The 17,975-nt window shown below is 48.4% G+C and overlaps 1 protein-coding gene across 2 annotated transcripts in view; it reads left to right on the top strand.

Moving 5' to 3' along the window:
* The window catches only part of CDC25B (cell division cycle 25B), a 44,374-nt gene that overhangs the window by 1,529 nt on the left and 24,870 nt on the right, over positions 1–17,975 (top strand). For both annotated transcript variants that reach the window (XM_087935687.1, XM_087935686.1), the window contains exons 2-7: positions 2,896–2,993; positions 5,374–5,428; positions 11,643–11,679; positions 13,891–13,998; positions 15,290–15,397; positions 16,888–17,019. In XM_087935687.1, the coding sequence (XP_087791813.1) occupies positions 2,896–2,993; positions 5,374–5,428; positions 11,643–11,679; positions 13,891–13,998; positions 15,290–15,397; positions 16,888–17,019 (538 nt within the window). The remainder of the gene's footprint in view (positions 1–2,895; positions 2,994–5,373; positions 5,429–11,642; positions 11,680–13,890; positions 13,999–15,289; positions 15,398–16,887; positions 17,020–17,975) is intronic.

Below are 17,975 nucleotides of genomic sequence, written 5' to 3'. Positions count from 1 at the left end.
CCTTCGGAGGGGCGGGGCGGTTTCCTGCCATCCGGCCTTTCCCCCATCGCAATTCCCTCCTCGCAGCCTGACCCTTTGGGGTGTCTATAGATCTCCCTACACGTGTGTCCCCTTTTGTGGGAGCGGTCCCTCCCCTCCCCAAAAGCACGCAGGGGGAGCCAGGGCCCTGCAGGGAGGAAATGCTTCCGTGTGCAAGTGGCTTTGAACAGCCCCTGGACGCTTGGGAACCCTCGTTCACATGGGATGGGGGGTGGACTAGAAGACCTCCAAGGTCCCTCCCAGTTCTATTAAGAGGATGGTCTAGCTGGCCTAGGGTGAGATCCAAGAGAGCCTGGCAAATGGGCTTGCTTGCCTCGCCGTTGCAGCTCTGGGCCCCAGCCACTTCCTCTGGGGAAACCAGGGGGTTTGTTTGAGGGCCTACCCTCCTCTGATCCTATCCCTCCCCTTCCCCAAAATAAGATTCCTGTGCTGGCAGAAAGTTGAGGAGGGGTGTGTGTGTGTGTGTGAGAGAGAGAGAGAGAGAGATTGAATTGTTGGAATGTCTGGCCTTTGCGTGGCTTTTTGAATTTATTCCATATGTTTTGCAAATGCAGACTTTTCTTGTCCTGGCTAGAGGCAAATTTTTGTTTTCCAAGGAAAGTGGTTTTTAATGAAAGGCTAGGACTGGCACGTTTTTTGAGGGGGTGGGTGGGTGTGTCTTGATTGGGGGAGTCCCCCCCCCCAAAGAGGCTGGTCTGAATTCTCCTCCCTCTTTTTCCCAACAGGCAACGGTTAGGCTCTTTTTAAAGGCGGTTTTTTAACCCTGACGCTCTTTTCTTCCTCCCCATTGAGTGTCCAGTTTTTGGCAGGGCCTCCTTCTAACTCTTGCTTTTTTAATTTTTTTTTTCCTTCCTTCCCCCTGGCCTTCTGCACAAATGCTCCCAGGAGCAGCTGCTCCTATTGTAATTCTCTGCATAATGCAAGGAGGAAGAGAGAGAGTGGAGCGTTGAGCAGGAGGAGGGTGCTTGCAACACGTGGCAGAGTAAAGAGAGGCCTTATAGGAAGGAAGGGGCTGGAAGGACCACCTTGGCGGACCAGGGAGCTCCAAGCGCCAAGCCTTTCTTTCTGGAAAGCATTGGAATCACCCACAAAGTCCCTTCTTTCTGCCCCTTGGCATGTTGGGTGAACCCAGCCAAGCCTGGTTAGCACAAGTAGCCATGATTAAACCTAAGCAAACCCTAGCCTAGCCTCCTTTCCCCCCTTCTTTGCCTCAGAGTTGAATAAAAGAGTTAGAAGGGGACCTTGGAGGTCTTCTAGTCGAACCCCCAAGCAGGAAATCCTATACCATTTCAGACAAATGGCTATCCAGTCTCTTCTGGAAAAAAAAAACCTCTAGTATTGATTGGAGCACCTGCAAATTTTGGAGGCAGTCAATTGTTCTGCTGATAAATCACCATTAGGAAATTATTATGTTTATTAATAATTTTCAATAATTATGGTCTCACATGCACACACAATATTGTCTCACACAGTCTCACATGCACACACACACACACAATAATTCTAAATAATAATTGTAATTACTATCCTTACTTCTAGGCCGATTCTCTCCTTGATCCCTTTTCATCCATTTGATCAAGAGAGATCAAAGCTAGAACTAAAGAGAGATTTCCTGGCCGTGAGAACAATTAACCCGTGGAACACCTTGCCACTAGAAGTTGTGGGTGCTCCATCACTGGAGGGTTTTTAAGAAGAGATTGGACAGCCACTGGTCTGAAATGGTCTAGGGTGTCCTGCTTGGGCAGAGGGTTGGACTAGATGACCTCTGAGGCTCCTTCCAACTCTGTGATTCCTTGGAAATGGCTCCTGGCAGGCTTGAATCAGAGACGGTGATCAAATCAGCTGCCAGGGTTGTTCTCCAACCCACCTGGCTGGTGGTTAATCGTTCTCCCCTCCCTGGTGACATTTTTGTTTCAGATAAACAAGGCCTAGCCTTTTTAAATGAGGCCATAACTAAACAAAAAACCAAAAAAACCTGGGTGGGTACGGCTCAGGAAATGCAAATTTTATTTATTCAACGTGATGAATTTATGAAATTTGTCTTGTTCCGGCCAACCGACCAGGCCACCAATGCAGAACGAGACAATGACAGAATTAGCAGCAACAACAACAAAAAACCATTTGAACACTAGGCGCGAAAAGTTGAAAACATTCAGCTAAATCCATAATACAGGTAGCCCAAAATTTTCTGTTGCTAAGCGAGACAGTTGTAAAGTGAATAACTGCAGGTTGTTCAGTTAGCAATCCGGTTGTTAAATCTGGCTTCCCCGTTGACTTGGCTTGTCAAAAGTTTGTAAAAAAGAACAGAATGGAATGGAATAGAATAAATTGGAATTGGAATGGAATGGAATAATGGAACAGAACAGAACAGAACAGAACAGAATAGAATAGGATAGAATAGAATAGAATAGGATAGGATAGAATAGGATAGAATTCTTTATTGGCCAAGTGTGATTGGGCACACAAGGAATTTGTCTTTTAAAAGGGAATCACCTGACCCCAGTTTATGACACTGCAACCGTCATAAATATGAGTCGATTGCCAAGTGTCTGAATTTTGATCACGTGACCGTGGGGGATGCTACAACCGTTGTAAGTGTGAAAAATGGCCATAAGTTGCTTTTTTTCAGGGACGTAACTTTGAATGGTCACGAAATTAACTGTTGTTAAGTCGGGGACTACCTGTGTTTGTATGAAAGACATGAGGAGGACGAACTTGGAAGAACGGAAAGAGCCAGGAGAGGACCTCAGGAAAAATGAAACATTTATTGCAAGTTTCTTGAAAGGAAGAAAGGAAAGGAATCTGGGCCAATTAGCAGGTTGGGGAATGGTGGTCTAATCCCCCTTTGCATTGCAGTGACTGGGACACCCCCAAAAGGAAAAAGAAGCTGGACCTAGACTTCAGAAAGGAGTGGTCGTCTCAGGACTCGGTCTCTTCGGAATCGACCGACTCAGGTGAGGTTTGAGGGAGGGGGGGGCTGGATTTGAACCCACGCCCTTCCAAACCGGGTCTTCTGTATCTCGGAGGGTTACGCAGCTAGTCCTTGTCTTATCGGCCGGGTCTCTTGGCGACTTGACTGCAGTGATCACAGTTGATCTCTAAAACTGTGATGGTGAACCTATGGCATGTGTAGAGCCCTGTCTGGGCACGAGCGCCATCGCCAGCTGGTCTTTGTGGGTGCCGGAGCATTGGAAAATGGCTCAAAAAATAGCCAAAAAGCAGACCGTTTTCTGGGCTGTTTTTCTGCCTTTTCGGGCAAAAAACAACCCGAAAACAGCCAAAAAAGGGGCCTAAAACAGCCCCCAAACAGTCTGAAAAATGGCTTGAAGACCCTAAAACAGCTCCAAAGAATGTCCCCAAAATGACCTAAAACAGTCTCAAAATGCCCTGAAAACAACCTAAAACAGCCCGAAAAATGGCCTAAAAACGGCTTAAAAACCCACCCCAGAAACTGGCATGTGTGCACTGGCCAGCTAGTCTTTGGGTTACCGGTGCTCCAGCACACCCACATGGCATGTGCTTGCATGGCATTCCAGTTTGGGCACTCGGTGCCAAAAAGGTTCCTCATCATTGCTCAAAAACGGGGTTGCCAACCTTTTGGACCTCAGGGACCACCAAACTCATAATTTTAAATCCCGCAGACCAGAGACTCTGGGAAAATCCCCCCAAAAAAGTCTGCAGTAAAATTCCCCACCCCATTTTCCTCCCAATCAATCATTCTTTATTTGGGATCGCAGGGTACCATCTCCCGCTCCGTTCTCAGGGGGAGAGAGAGAGAGAGAGAGAGAGAGAGAGAGAGACTTTTGGCTTCATGCAAGGAAAGCAGCAGAAGCAGCAGAAGTCTTTCTTTCTTTTCCCCAAACTCCGCCAGAAAGGAGTCTTTATGAGACTAGTGACGCCATTGCAGCCTCTTGGAAGCAGGAGGCCTTGCAGGGTCCCAAAGACTCATTTCTAGCGGAGTTTGGGGGAGAGAAAGAAAGACTTTTGCTGCTTTCCTTGCATGCAGCCAAAAGCAGGAGAAGAAAGAAACGGAAAGAAGCGACCGCTGCTGTAAAGGATACCCAAGTCCTGAGCAGATCAGTAACCCTCCCCTTACGTCGCATGAAGATACAGGTTGGGCGGGTGGGAGAAACGCATTTGGGCTTGCAAAAAGCTTTCCCCCAAAACAGTTGTTTTTGGCCTGCGTGACTTTCCTGGTCTGGTTTACCTTGGAAGGTCGGAGCGACGACGGTCGCTCTTCGGAGCTTTTTTGTGACTGGGGAAAAGTCAACCAGCCAGAGTCTCTCTGTGGAGACCAGCTGTTTATTCCAAGTTTTAAGTTGAAAGCCTGTGGATATTCTCAAGTCATCCAGGGTCAGGGTTTTCAAGAGGGAAACTGGACTTTCGGGTTTAAAACAAGGGTGTGGGCAGCGATGGTGACCTTGACGAACTTGTGGACTTCAACTCCCAGAATTCCCCAGCCAGGCCTTGTCTTGGCTGGTCCGAAGGTCACAAAAGGTCACCTCATCACAAACCTTCAGCCTGAGACCGGCTCAGGTCGATCCTCCCCCCCCCCGCCCCGCCTTTGCTAATTGAAGGTGAGCAACATTTTGAAGTTAAAGAGATCTTAGATTCTAGGAAACAAAGAGGTCGACTCCAATATTTAGTTGCCTGGAAACATTTTCCTCCTTCCTATTCCGAATGGGTGAATGAAAAGGATGTTTGAGCTCCTAAGCTTATCAAGGCGTTTCGTACTAAATATCCTGATAAACCCCTAAAATATAGTATTGTGGTGTTACATGTATATTATTCTTTTATCTTCTATTCTTTCTCATTTTTAAGACAACCGCCTCTCTTGCAGGGGGGCCGAATGTCAGCCTTCAAGATTTTCTTCCTTTGCTTTGCATCTTTCGGCTGTCATAAGTAACGGGGGGAGGAGGGGGACACGGTTATGGGAAGCGATCTGGAGGTTTTTACAAAACAGAACTGTATGAGTTTTTGGGGGAGTTTCTTGCTTAGGCTTCTATCCTATGCGTAGCTGCAACTCTTTATTAAAATATGTCAAGGTCAACAGACAGGCCTCATCACCACTTGGAGATGCCACATGATGTTTTATGCAACTTTTTATTGGATGAACCAATTGAACTACTGTGGGTGGTGATCACATGACACTGCGACCGTCGTAAATACAAGCCGGTTGCCCAAGGATCCGAACAGTGACTGTGGAGGCAATGCTTCAATGGTGGGAAGTGGTGGGGAAAAATAACCAGTCCTAAGTCGCTTTGTAACTTTGGACGGTCACTAAAGAAATCGTAAGTCGAGGGCTGCCTGTAATCACCTTTTTCTGTCGTGCAGGTGTTGGCCCTGACTCTCCTATGGAGGCGGATGTGGAGATGTTTCCTGAGGACCTGTAAGTCAGCATGCTCTTCTGTGTAAAATGGGGAATGGTGTGTGAGGACTGTGCCTATATAAGAATATCTATTTTTATCTTCTCTGCAAACGTGAGAGTGTTTGGGGACATGGGAGTTGAGGAATTCCTTTGATGTTTTACACATGTTTATTTTATTCCCAAAGTTAAAATGCAAAATGAAAAAGAAAAAAAAAAGGAAAGAAAAAGGAAAACCCTCAAACCAACGTCTTCAAATGTTAACAAAAATTATTTTTTAAATGTACAAAAGGAAAAAAAAAACAAAATTAAAATGGAGGTCAAACCTGAAAGGAATTTGTGTGGAGAAGGCTTATCTGTTGTCATCCAGGTCTCCAGATTTTCCTGTTTATTTTATTGAATGACTAAATGGAATTGCTGCATTAAAAGCCATTAAAACTGTAAGGTAAAAAAATCCCTAAAATTATGAAAATGGATAAAAACAACCAAATGCTGGAAAGATAAACCTTGTCTTACGATGGTAAACAGAAACCGGAATTTTACGATAGTTTTGCCGTAAGTCGAGAGCCTCACCTGATGACCCAATCTTACAACCTTTCATAAGCGAATTTAGTCACATCGTTGTTAAGTGAAGCTGGCTTCCCTGTTGAGTTGGCCCGTCAGAAGGTCGCAAAAGCAGATCATGCGACCCCGGGACACTGCGACTATCATAAATATGAGTCAGTTGTCGAGCGCCTGAATTTTGCTTACGAGACCCTAGGGGTGCTGTAATGGCCGTAAGTGCGAAAAAAATGGTTGTAAGTCACATTTTTTTCAGTGCGCTCAATTTTGGTCCTAAAGCAAGGACTACCAGTTGTTAAGTTAGTCACGTGTTAAGTGAATCCGGCTTCCCCGTTGGCTTGGCTTGTTCGAAGGTCACAAGGGAGATCTTATGCGACCCCGGGACACTCTAACTGTCATAAATACGAGGCAGTTGCTGAGCGGCCGAATTTTGCTTCCGGGATACCGTCTCTAGCTCCGTTCTCAGGGGGAGAGAGAGAGACTTTTGGCTTCATGCAAGGAAAGCAGCAGAAGCCGCTGAAGTCTTTTTTTCTCTCCCCTTAACTCTGCCAGAAATGAGTCTGTGTGAGATTTGTCGTGCAGGCTCAGCCTCTTGGAGCAAGAGGCCTTGCAGGATCCCAAAGACTCATTTCTGGCAGAGTTTGGGGGGAGAGAAAGAAAGACTTTTGCTACTTTCCTTGCGTGCAGCTAAAAGCAGAAGAAGAAAGAAGCGGAAAGAAGCAGCCTGGTGGCCGGGCCAGGCGAATAGAGTTAAAGGGGCAAGTTCTCCCCCTCCGACCTTTCACCCCCTCCCGTCACTACCTCGTGTTGTTTGCAATGCTAGCGACCCAAACTTTGTGTTCCCACAGGCCATGTGGATGGTGCATCCTTGTGTTCCTGTGCAGCCTGGATTAATTGTTTTGGGGGTGACATTTCTCTGCGGAGCACCAGAATTTTCTGAAATGACTTGCTTTGGAGGAGGAAATCCCCCTAAAGGGATGAAAACGAAGCCAAATGGGTGGAGTTGTCACTGGGAGGCTGGTAGTGAGAAGTTTGTGGGAATTTTTCTTATTTGAAGAAGGTTTTTTCCCCCCCGCCTTTTTGTCCGGTTTCGGATGTGGGATCTTAATCTATTTACTGCCTGTGGCTTAAGGCTGGTTTGTTGTCCGCTGTGATGGGATTTGGGTGCTTAAACCCAGATTTGCGCACGCCGATTTCCAAGAAGCTCGAGCAAGACCGAGGCCTTTGGATTATTTCATCCCTGCTAACGGGATGGCCCGGGTGGCGAATCCCAAGAATTGCACAGGAAGGTCCTCGACTTACGGTTTTGAGAGCCCGAACTGACCGGCTAAAGCGAGACAAATTCCTTTCAGGCGAGGCGTGTCTCTCGTAAAAAGGGGGCCTTCGTTTGTTTTGCCACACGCGTTTGCCCTGGTGGTTTAAGCAATTTCCCTGCGTTGTGTTAAGTGAAGCACGTGGCCATTAAAACGAATCGGGCTTCTCAGTGAATCCCAAGAATTGCACAGGAAGGTCCTCGACTTACGGTTTTGAGAGCCCGAACTGACCGGCTAAAGCGAGACAAATTCTTTTTAGGCGAGGCGTGTCTCTCGTAAAAAGGGGGCCTTCGTTTGTTCGTTTGTTTTGCCACACGCGTTTGCCCTGGTGGTTTAAGCGATTTTCCCTGCGTGGTGTTAAGTGAAGCACGTGGCCGTTAAAACGAATCGGGCTTCTCCCGGTGACTTCGATTTTTTTTATTTATTTTTTTGAGAAGCGCGGAGGGTTCAGGGGGCTTTTGTGTGCATGCTCCCTTTCTTGTGGGTGGAAGGCAGGATGGTTGGGGGGAGGGAACGCAAGGGGCTTGTATCTGACAGATGGCACCTGGCTGGGAACCCCCCCCCAGCCCCCGCATTTGCATGCAGGTGGGGGCCACGGCCCTGGAGGCCCAGAAAAGACCCCATTTGAACTCCGGCTTTTGTTGTCTGCACTTTGGAATTGAATTGACCCAGCCAAGCGTGCTGAGGGGAGGGTGGGAGCTTGGCAGAAGCCCCCTCCCCACTTTCTAACCTCCAGGCTCTCAATGGAAGAGGAAAGGGAGCCTCTTAAGGGGTGTGTGTGTGGGTGGGGGGCACATAAGTAGGCCCAGCTCTGGGAGAGCTTGAAGAGGGCCGGAGGGTCGGGGGGGTGGGGAGGGTAGAGGAAGAAATCCCTTTTTATCCAGTGACGTTGTAACTTTGCATGGTCAGTAAGGGAACTGTCATAAGTCGAGGACTTCCTGCGGCCATTCAGCTCCTTGCCGGAGGGTTTGAAGCAGGTAAGGGCATGACTGCGGTGGGTTTCTTAAAGAGGCCTGCGGAAGATGGAGGCCAGTGGGTCAGAAAAGGGGTCCTTAGGACAGGGGTCTCCAACCTTGGCAGCGCTGGCCGAGGAATTCTGGGAGTTGAAGTCCATAAGTCGTAAAGTTGTATGCGCTGGCTGAGGAATTCTGGGAGTTGTAGTCCACAAGTCGTAAAGTTGCATGCGCTGGCCGAGGAATTCTGGGAGTTGAAGTCCATAAGTCGTAAAGTTGTATGTGCTGGCTGAGGAATTCTGGGAGTTGTAGTCCACAAGTCGTAAAGTTGTATGCGTTGGCCGAGGAATTCTGGGAGTTGAAGTCCACAAATCGTAAAGTTGCATGTGCTGGCATGTGGTGGCTGAGGAATTCTGGGAGTTGTAGTCCCACAAGTCCTAAAGTAGCATGTGCTGGCATGTGGGGGTTGAGGAATTCTGGGAGTTGAAGTCCACAAGTCGTAAAGTTGCATGCACTGGCATGCGCTGGCTGAGGAATTCTGGGAGTTGGAGTCCACAAGTTGTAAGTTGCATGCGTTGGCATGTGGTAGCTGTGGAATTCTGGGAGTTGTAGTCCACAAGTCCTAAAGTTGCATGCGCTGGCATGTGGTGGTTGAGGAATTCTGGGGGCTGAAGTCCACAAGTCGTAAAGTTGCATGCGCTGGCTGAGGAATTCTGGGAGTTGTAGTCCACAAGTTGTAAGTTGCATGCGTTGGCATGTGGTAGCTGTGGAATTCTGGGAGTTGTAGTCCACAAGTCCTAAAGTTGCATGCGCTGGCATGTAGTGGTTGAGGAATTCTGGGAGTTGTAGTCCCACAAGTCATAAAGTAGCATGTGCTGGCATGTGGTGGCTGAGGAATTCTGGGAGTTGAAGTCCACAAGTGGTGAAGTTGCAAAGGTTGGAGACCCCTGCTTTAGGATACAGAGGGGCATTTTCCTTGCCACAGGTTGGGTGAGGCTTTTACATCCTTTGTGACTTTTCTCATCCTTCACTAGTGCATTTTTTTCTCCCTATCTGTTGTAATTTTGCGCGTCTCTTGATGTGTCACGTCTCGGAGATGCCGTAATGATCTTCAGATGTTGGAGGCCCGTTCCTAGGGAGGTCACAGCAAGACTTGGGGTGGCCAGGAAGTTTCTGGCAACTGGTTTCAAGCAGGCATGTGGGGAGGGGGCCGTGTGTGTGTGTGTGTGTGCGCGCGTGTGCATGCAAATAGGAGCCATATGTGGAAAAAGCACAATGCCCTGGTGCCAATCTTGCTTGGAGTTCTAGTGGACAGTCCCTTAACTATGACCCAGCCCTGAGCTGCAGCGGCCAAAAATGCCAAGTTTGAAGCTGCATTAACAGCGGGATGGAATCAAGATCGCATGAAGCGTTAATAATACCACTTTATAATGCCTTGGTAGGGCCACACTTGGAACACTGCATCCAGTTTTGGTCACCACGATGTTAAAAAAAAAAAAAAAAGATGTTGAGGTTCTGGAAAGAGTGCAGAGAAGAGCAACCAAGATGATAGGTAAACGATTGGAGGCTCAAACCTATGAAAAATGGCTGCAAGAATTGAGCACGTCTAATTTAACGAGAAGGAGGACTAGGGGTGGCGTGATAGCAGTCTTCCAATATTTGAAGGGCTGCCCCAAAGAAGATAATAAGTCAACTTATTCTCCAAAGCACCTGAAGGCAGGACAAGAAGCGGTAGATGGAAACACACCAAGGAGAAAAAACAGCTTAGAACTAAGAAGAAATTTATTCACAGTGAAAACAATGAACCAGTGGAATAGCTTGTCACCAGAAGTTCCGAGCGCTCCAACCCCAGAGGTTTTTAAGAAGAAACTGGACAGGATATTTTTTTCTTCGTTATTCTATAAGAAACCAAACCAAAAAAACCCTTTTCATTCTCCTTTAAAGCAAAAAGTTGCGAATGCTCCAACGCCCGAGGTTTTTAAGAAGAAATTGGACAACCATTTGTCTGAAATGGTAGAGGGTTTCCTGCCTGACAAGGGGGTTAGACTAGAAGACCTCCAAGGTCCCTTCCAGCTCTGTTATTATGTTATCTATTAGGTTATTCTCCAAAGCACCAGAAGGCAGAATAAGAAGCAACAGATGGAAACTAATCCAGGAGGGAAGCAACCTGGAACGAAGGAGGAATTATCCTGACAATGGAGAACAGTGAACCAGTGGAACTGCTTGCCTCCAGAAGTTGTGGGTGCGATGGAGGTTTTTAAGAAGAGATTTGTCTGGAATGGTCTAGGCTAGGGGTCTCCTGCTTCAGCAGGGGGTTGCTTCCAACTTCTGAGTTAAGAGGTCCCTTCCAACTCTGTTAATTCTGTATTCTGGATGGCACTATTTTGGGATGGAAGTGATTGAGAATAGATTTTCCTCCAGAAATACAATCTATTTTCTGCAAGGAGAGAGGATGACTAATTTTTTCCCCAGCTGAGAGATGAGAAGGGTGTCGGGTGTGACCCAAAAACTCTTCAAAATTCAAATTTGGTGCCTGTGGTTTGCCACCGGATGATCTCTCAGTCTCTTTGCTAGCTGCCTTATAAACCAAAAGTTAGTTAGTTAGTCTTTCTTTCTTTCTTTCTTTCTTTCTTTCTTTCTTTCTTTCTTTCTTTCTTTCTTTCTTTCTTTCTTTCTTCCTTCCTTCCTTCCTTCCTTCCTTCCTTCCTTCCTTCCTTCCTTCTTTCCTTCCTTCCTTCCTTCCTTCCTTCCTTCCTTCCTTCCTTCCTTTCTTCCCTCCCTCCCTCCCTCCCTCCCTCCTTCCTTCTTATCTACCTTTCTTTCTTTCTTTCTCTTTCTTTCTTCCTTCCTTCCTTCCTTCCTTCCTTCCTTCCTTCCTTCCTTCCTTCCTTCCTTCCTTTCCCTCCCTCCCTCCTTCCTTCTTATCTACCTTTCTTTCTTTCTTTCTTTCTTTCTTTCTTTCTTTCTTTCTTTCTTTCTTTCTTTCTCTCTCTCTCTCTCTCTCTCTCTCTCTCTCTCTCTCTCTCTCTCTCTCCCTCCCTCCCTCCTCCCCTCTCTCCTCTCTCTCTTTCTTAACCCAGTTTCAGTTTCGCTTTAGTGAGAAAAGGAAGGGTGGGCGGGCGAGAAGGCCACCATATCACGGCACGGCACACGTCCGCTCACGAGCGTCTAGTCTTCTTTCCAGCAGGCTTTGTATGATCTGTTGGAAGGGGTGGGGAAGAAATCACTAGGGTCGGGGCTGAGGGTCTTGCAAATCTTGGCCCATCTGGGACGCAAGCCATCCATCCCGTGGTCCTTGCAGAGTTATTTTTTGGGGGGTGTGGGGTGGGGGCGCGTGTCCTTCTGAGGTCTGATGGAGTCAAGTGATAATCAGAAATCCTAACTCTTGTCTGTTTTTTCTTTCCTCCGCAGAGAATCGCTTCCCCTTCGGAAAATGAAGTCCTTGCCGGTAAATGATGCTTCTCTTTGGGCCTTGGTTGACTCCTCCAGGTGGGGGGTCCCTTGGGTGGGCTTTGCAGAGGAAACAGGGTTGGTCTAGCTAGGGTTGGGCAGCCGTTGGGGTGGATGGTGGTGTCTGGGATGACTCCGATCACTGGGTTAATCCGAAATCTGGGGTACCCGGCAGTGGTGCGATTCAGCTGGTTTAACAACTGGTACGGGGATCGTGCGCGTCAGCGCGCTCTACGTTTAAAAAAAAGCCCATTTCCAACGGAATTACCTTCTACTGCATCCCCGGTGAGTAAAACAGCTGATTCGCGGCAAACCGTTCTGCCACGTGAAACAGCTGTGCTAAAGAAAAGAAAAACACCCAGGAAATAAAGCACAGGAGAGAATAGGGGCAGTTGGGACGGGGCCAAATTACTCGCTACCGGTTCGCTCGAACTGCTCCGACCTAGTAGAATCCTAGCACCTGGGGAGCGAGGCCTCAACCCGAGGAGTGGACTTGATTCTTGGCCCCTGGGGCCCCCAATTCCCATGGCATGCCAGAAACGGGTCCACACCAAGAAACAGAGGCCCATCCGTGGGAATGGAGGTAGCACATGAAAACCTCTCTCCACGGAACCGGTCCCTGGGACCCAAAAGGTTTGGAAGGGGGAGGGGAGGGCGCCGCTTTTCCCCACGGGGCCTGAAGGTCCGGGCAAGTGACGCCATTCGTCTTCCTGCCTTGGATGTCTTTGTGATGTCTACTAGATCGAGAGGTCTCCAACCTTTAAGGCAACTTTTAAGCCTAGGAGTTGAAGTCCGCCAGGCTTAAAGTAGCCAAGGTTGGAGATGTTAGAGCGTTTGGCAGCGTGACTACACTTTCTGAGACCCAGCACACAAAGACTTTAAGACAGTAACGGGGGTTTAATGTACAACAGGTATATACAGATAATATACACCAGTGGTGGGATTCAGCCAGTTCGCACCAGTTCGGGAGAACCGGTTATTAAATTTTCTGAGCAGTTTGGTGAACTGATTGTTGGAAGAAATCATTAAGTCAGAGAACCGGTTGTTAAATTATTTGTATCCCATCACTGATATACACGTGGTAGTAAAATACCTTTACAAGCAAGTTTTCTTCTTCCTAATGCACGGAGAACTCCTGCACCGAATACGGATCACAAGGAAAGAGAATCATGACCTCTAATGGCTGCCTTTTATATGTACACCTCTTAAAGGGAACTTTACTCTCCAGTCTTAAAGGGACACACCCATACTCTGCTGAATCGCTCTTGTTACACCAGCCAGAGTTACATCAGATTCACAGCATCTAGCAGCTATTCACTGCTGCTCAGTTCTTACATCTTAATACTTTCACAAGAGACCCCTGTTCTATAGGCATATTAAAAAAAAAAAAAAAGCTTTGCTTGCTGGGGAATTCTGGGAGTTGAAGTCTGCCAGGCTTAAAAATTGCACAGGTTTGGAGACCCCCTATACTCGATCTCTACATCTCTGGGATCCTGAAAGGAAACCATGCGTTGCAGGTTCCAGGAAAGGAGACCCGGGTTGCTGAATTGTCAGTGACGGGGACTTTGCAGCGGCCCCCGTATTATTCGTGGCAGGAAATTTTAGCCTAGGGAGTCCTCGGCTTACGACTTGCAATGGAGCCCAACGTTGTTAAGGGAGACATGTGTTAAGTTGAGCTTTGTCCCGATTTACGGCCTTTCTTGTTGTCTCAGCTGTTAAGTAAATCTCTAATAAATTAGTAACCTGGTCATTAAGCACATCGGGCGTCCTTGTTTGACACCCCTTCTCCCCCCGGGGATACTCATAAAAATAATCATCATAAATATGAACCAGTTAAGACCAAGCACCTGAATTTTGCTTCCGTGATCGTGGGGAATGCTACGAAGGTCGTAAGTGTGTGTGTGGGGGGAAAAAACTGGTCGCAAGTCACTTTTTTTCCGGTGCCGTTGTAACTTTGAACGGTCCACTAAGTGAAGCGTTGTAAGTTTGAGGACTGCCAGTAGTAAACATCGCTGAAGAGGCCCATTTTCCTGCACGGGGAAGGGAATGGAGAAGGCAAGATGGCGGCCCTCTTTGAATGGCAGCGAAAAAGAAAGGGAAACTGGGCCCCCCAAAACTTGCTGGTCTGGAGGCCTCTCTCTGTGCTGGGCCTCCCCTTGATCCCTTTGCAACCTTAGGTCTCCTCCTTCACCTGCTGATCTCTTCTCAGGTGAGGCTCCTGGGTTCCAGTCCTGTCCTTAGGAACATTTCACACTGCAAACAGTGCAACGGTCCTGGCCAGAACAACAACTTGGCTGCCCAAAATAGCATGGAAAGTGTAAGTGGAGGGAAGGCTCTGTGCCTGGCCCCTCCCCTCCCTTCTCCTCTCGCTTCCATCCCCTCCCTTCTCTCTTCCTCCCCTTACTTCTTTTCCTCTGTTCCTCCCCTTCCCTGTATCTCTTCCCCTCCCTCTGTCATCTCCCCTTTTACCTTCCCTTCTTCCCTTTCTTCTCCCTCCTTCCTCCCTCCTTTCCTTTTTCTTCTTTCTTGCCTTTCTTCCTTTCTTTTCCTTCCTTCCTTCCTCCCTCCCTCCCTTCCCGATGTAAGACTAAATTAGATTAATAGAGTTGAAAGGGACCTTGTAGGTCCTCTAGTCCAACCCCCCGCCTCAGCGGGAGACCCTATACCATTTCTGACAAATGGCAATCCAATCTCTTCTTGAAAGTCTCAAGTGATGAAGCTCCCACAACTTCTGAAGGCAAGCCTTTCTTTCTTTCTTTCTTTCTTTCTTTCTTTCTTTCTTTCTTTCTTTCTTTCCTTCCTTCCTTCCTTCCTTCCTTCCTTCCTTCCTTCCTTCCTTCCTCCCTCCCTCCCTCCCTCCCTCCCTCCCTCCTTCCTTCTTATCTTCCTTCCTTCCTTCCCTTCCTTCCTTCCTTCCTTCCTTCCTTCCTCCTCCCTCCCTCCCTCCCTCCCCTTCCCGATGTAAGACTAAATTAGATTAATAGAGTTGAAAGGGACCTTGTAGGTCCTCTAGTCCAACCCCGCCTCAGCGGAGACCCTATACCATTTCTGACAAATGGCAATCCAATCTCTTCTTGAAAGTCTCAAGTGATGAAGCTCCCACAACTTCTGAAGGCAAGCCTTTCTTTCTTTCTTTCTTTCTTTCTTTCTTTCTTTCTTTCTTTCTTTCTTTCTTTCTTTCTTTCTTTCTTTCCTTCCTTCCTTCCTTCCTTCCTTCCTTCCTTCCTTCCTTCCTTCCTTCCTTCCCTCCCTCCCTCCCTCCTTCCTTCTTCCTTCCTTCCTTCCTTCCTTCCTTCCTTCCTTCCTTCCTTCCTTCCTTCCTTCCTTCCTTCCTATCTACCTTTCTTTCTTTCTTTCTTTCTTTCTTTCTTTCTTTCTTTCTTTCTTTCTTTCTTTCTTTCTTTCTCTCTCTCTCTCTCTCTCTCTCTCTCTCTCTTTTTCTCTCTCTCCTTCCTTCCTTCCTTCCTTTCTCTTCCCTCCCTCCCTCCCTCCCTCTCTTCCTCCCTCCCTCCCTCTCCCTCGTACCTTCCCTCCCACCTCCCTCCTCTCACCTTCATTTCCTGGCTTCCTAAACTTCCAGCCTGCTTACCTTTTTCTCTTTTCTGCAGGAAGGGGCCATTTTTAAAAAGCCCTCCCGACCTACCAGCAGATCCTCCGGGGGGCAGGGAGAGAGGGCTCCCTTCGCCCAGAGACCAAATTCTGCCCCACAGCTGATGGTAAGTGCAGGCTTCAAAGATGGAGTGGGTTTTGGGTGCAGGCGTGGCTTGGTGGGCGTGGCAGGAGAAGGATATACTGCAAAATCCCCCTTCCTTCCCCACCCCACTAACCTGCTTTCCAGCTCCGTTCTCCTGTGCAGGGCAACCAAAGGAGACCCAGCCAATCAGCTGGGACTCAATGGGAGACAGAGAAGAGATGGGGTTGGCGGGGCCAGTCAGAGGTGGGATTGGCCGGTTCTTCAGGAAAATCCCCCACCCCGTTTTTCCTGTTGATTGATCATTCTTTATTTGGGATCGCAGGATATCGTCTTCAGCTCCGTTTGGGGGTGGGGGAGAGACTTTTGGCTTCATGCAAGGAAAGCAACAGAAGCAGCAAAAGTCTTTCTTTCTCTCTCCCAAACTCTGCCAGAATTGAGTCTTTGGGACCCTGCAAGACTCATTTCTGGCAGAGAGAAAGAAAGACTTCTGCTGCTTCTGCTGCTTTCCTGATTAATAGTTCTTTATTTGGGATTGCAGGAGACCGTCTCCAGCTCCATTCTCAAGGGGAGAGACAGAGAGAGAGAGAGAGACTTTTGGCTTCATGCAAGGAAAGCAGCAGAAGCCGCAGAAGTCTTTCTTTCTTTTCCCCAAACTCTGCCAGAAATGAGTCTTTGTGAGTCTTGTCGCGCCGGCGCAGCCTCTTGGAGCAGGAGGCCTTGCAGGGTCCCAAAGACTCATTTCTGGCAGAGTTTGGGGGAGAGAAAGAAAGATTTTTGCTGCTTTCCTTCCGTGCAGCCAAAAGCAGAAGCAGAAAGAAGCAGCCCGGTGGCCAGGCGAGGCACGTGGGGCACGTGGCGCAAGTTCCCCCTCATCCGCCCTTTCCCCCCTCCCCTCACTACCTCGTGTTGTTCGCAATGCAAGTGACGCATGCCTTGTATTCCCCCAGGCCATGTGTGTGGCGCAGCCTTGTGTTCCCACGCAGCCTGGAATAATTGCTTTGGGGGTGACATTTTTCTCTGGACCACCAAAATTTTTCGTGGACCACCAGTGGTCCCTGGCCCACTGGTTGGCGACCACTGATGTACCAAGACTCTCCGTCATCCAGGTCACGGTTGTCCCCAAGGTGTTTTTCAAAGGCAACGGGACTTCCCTCCTTTTTTTTTCCTTGAAGACGTTTCACTTCTCATCCCAAAAGCTTCTTCAGTTCTATCTGAATGGTCCATTCAGTCAGAGCGGAAGAAGCCTCTGGGATAAGAAGCGAAACCTCTTCAAGCAAAAACAAAGGAAGTCCCGTTGCCTTTTGAAGAAAAAAAAAAAAAGCGCCTTTGGGACTCCCTGGAACGTGGCTTGGCTGCAGCTCTGGGCTGAATCACCTTGATTTCTCAGCCAGCGGGAGATGGTGGGCGCCCCGTTGGAGAGCTCCAGTTGAGCCATTCTCAGGACAACGTGAGTGCCTGGGAAATAGACAACGAAAGCCCAGGGTGCCCTCCTTACGGATCCTTGCTCTTCAGTTCTGCAGCCCTGAGAAGGAGAACGTCCATCCCGAGAGCCCGATCTACCTCCGCCGTTCCTCCTTGACGTCTTTCATGAACGATGAAGACGACGATGGGTTTCTGGAAGTCCTCAGCGAAGAGGATCTGAAGGTAAGGGTTCTGCTCAGGAGGGCACCTGTTTGGGGTTACGGCAGGTGAGGCGGCGTTGTCTGGACATTGGCTGGCTCTTGAAATATACCAGGAAGCAACCATACTTGGGACCTTTGGACCGTCCCGTCACTAAGTGAGGTGGCTTAGTGAATCTGGCTTCCCCCTTTGCTGACCTGAATGGGATCACCCTGACCCTGGGGTACTGTAGCCATCATAAAAGGGGTTGGTTGCCGAGCAGCTTTGATCACGTGACTGCCGGGATGCTGCAGCCGTCGTAACTGTGAGAAACGGTCCACAAGTCCCTTTTCTCAGGGCCTTTGCAACTTAGAGCGGTCACTAAATGAACAGTTGCGTTATAAAAATGATTCAGGAAAGGAAATACACAGGCAAACCATAGGCAATAGCTCTTTACTTGGAGATCAGAGTTTTATTTCACGAGCAATTTGGAACAGGAAAAGCCATCACAACACAACTTATATCAATAACCCGTTGCTATGAGGTCCAGAGACCGTAGCCAACTCCAGAAACGATAGCTATTATCAGTGGCTGTCATGCCCTTGGTGGAGACTGACTCTGTTGGAGAGGAGGAACAGCCGACAGGGAGTGGAAGTGAGGCTCCAGAGGTTGTGGAGGAAACTGGGGAAGGGCAGAGGCCGGCTGGGCAGTCAGAGGAGGACCCAGGCCCATCCCCTCTCCATCCTAGGGCATGCAGGGAGGAGAGGATAAGGGAGAGATGTGATCTATGGGGGAGGAGAGGGCCTTGATCCTCTGTGGGCTGCAGCTGTGACAACTGGATAAGAGGACAGACATGCGTATGGGCAAGCGCTGGAAACAAAGCATGGAAATATCTCTAGTTTATGGTTCCTCTCTGAGTTTGGCGTCCTTCCCAGTGTGTGTTCTGATATCTGTGGACATCCTCTAGCCCTTATCTTGCCTGGTTTTGTGTTGCTTTTTTC

This window comes from Pseudonaja textilis, chromosome 6 (genome assembly GCF_049901715.1).
Source record: "Pseudonaja textilis isolate UNSWEBS1 chromosome 6, rPseTex1.2, whole genome shotgun sequence".
NCBI lineage: Eukaryota > Metazoa > Chordata > Lepidosauria > Squamata > Elapidae > Pseudonaja > Pseudonaja textilis.
The sequence above is the reverse complement of the archived record's forward strand: the minus strand, read 5'-3'. Positions and strand labels throughout refer to the sequence as shown.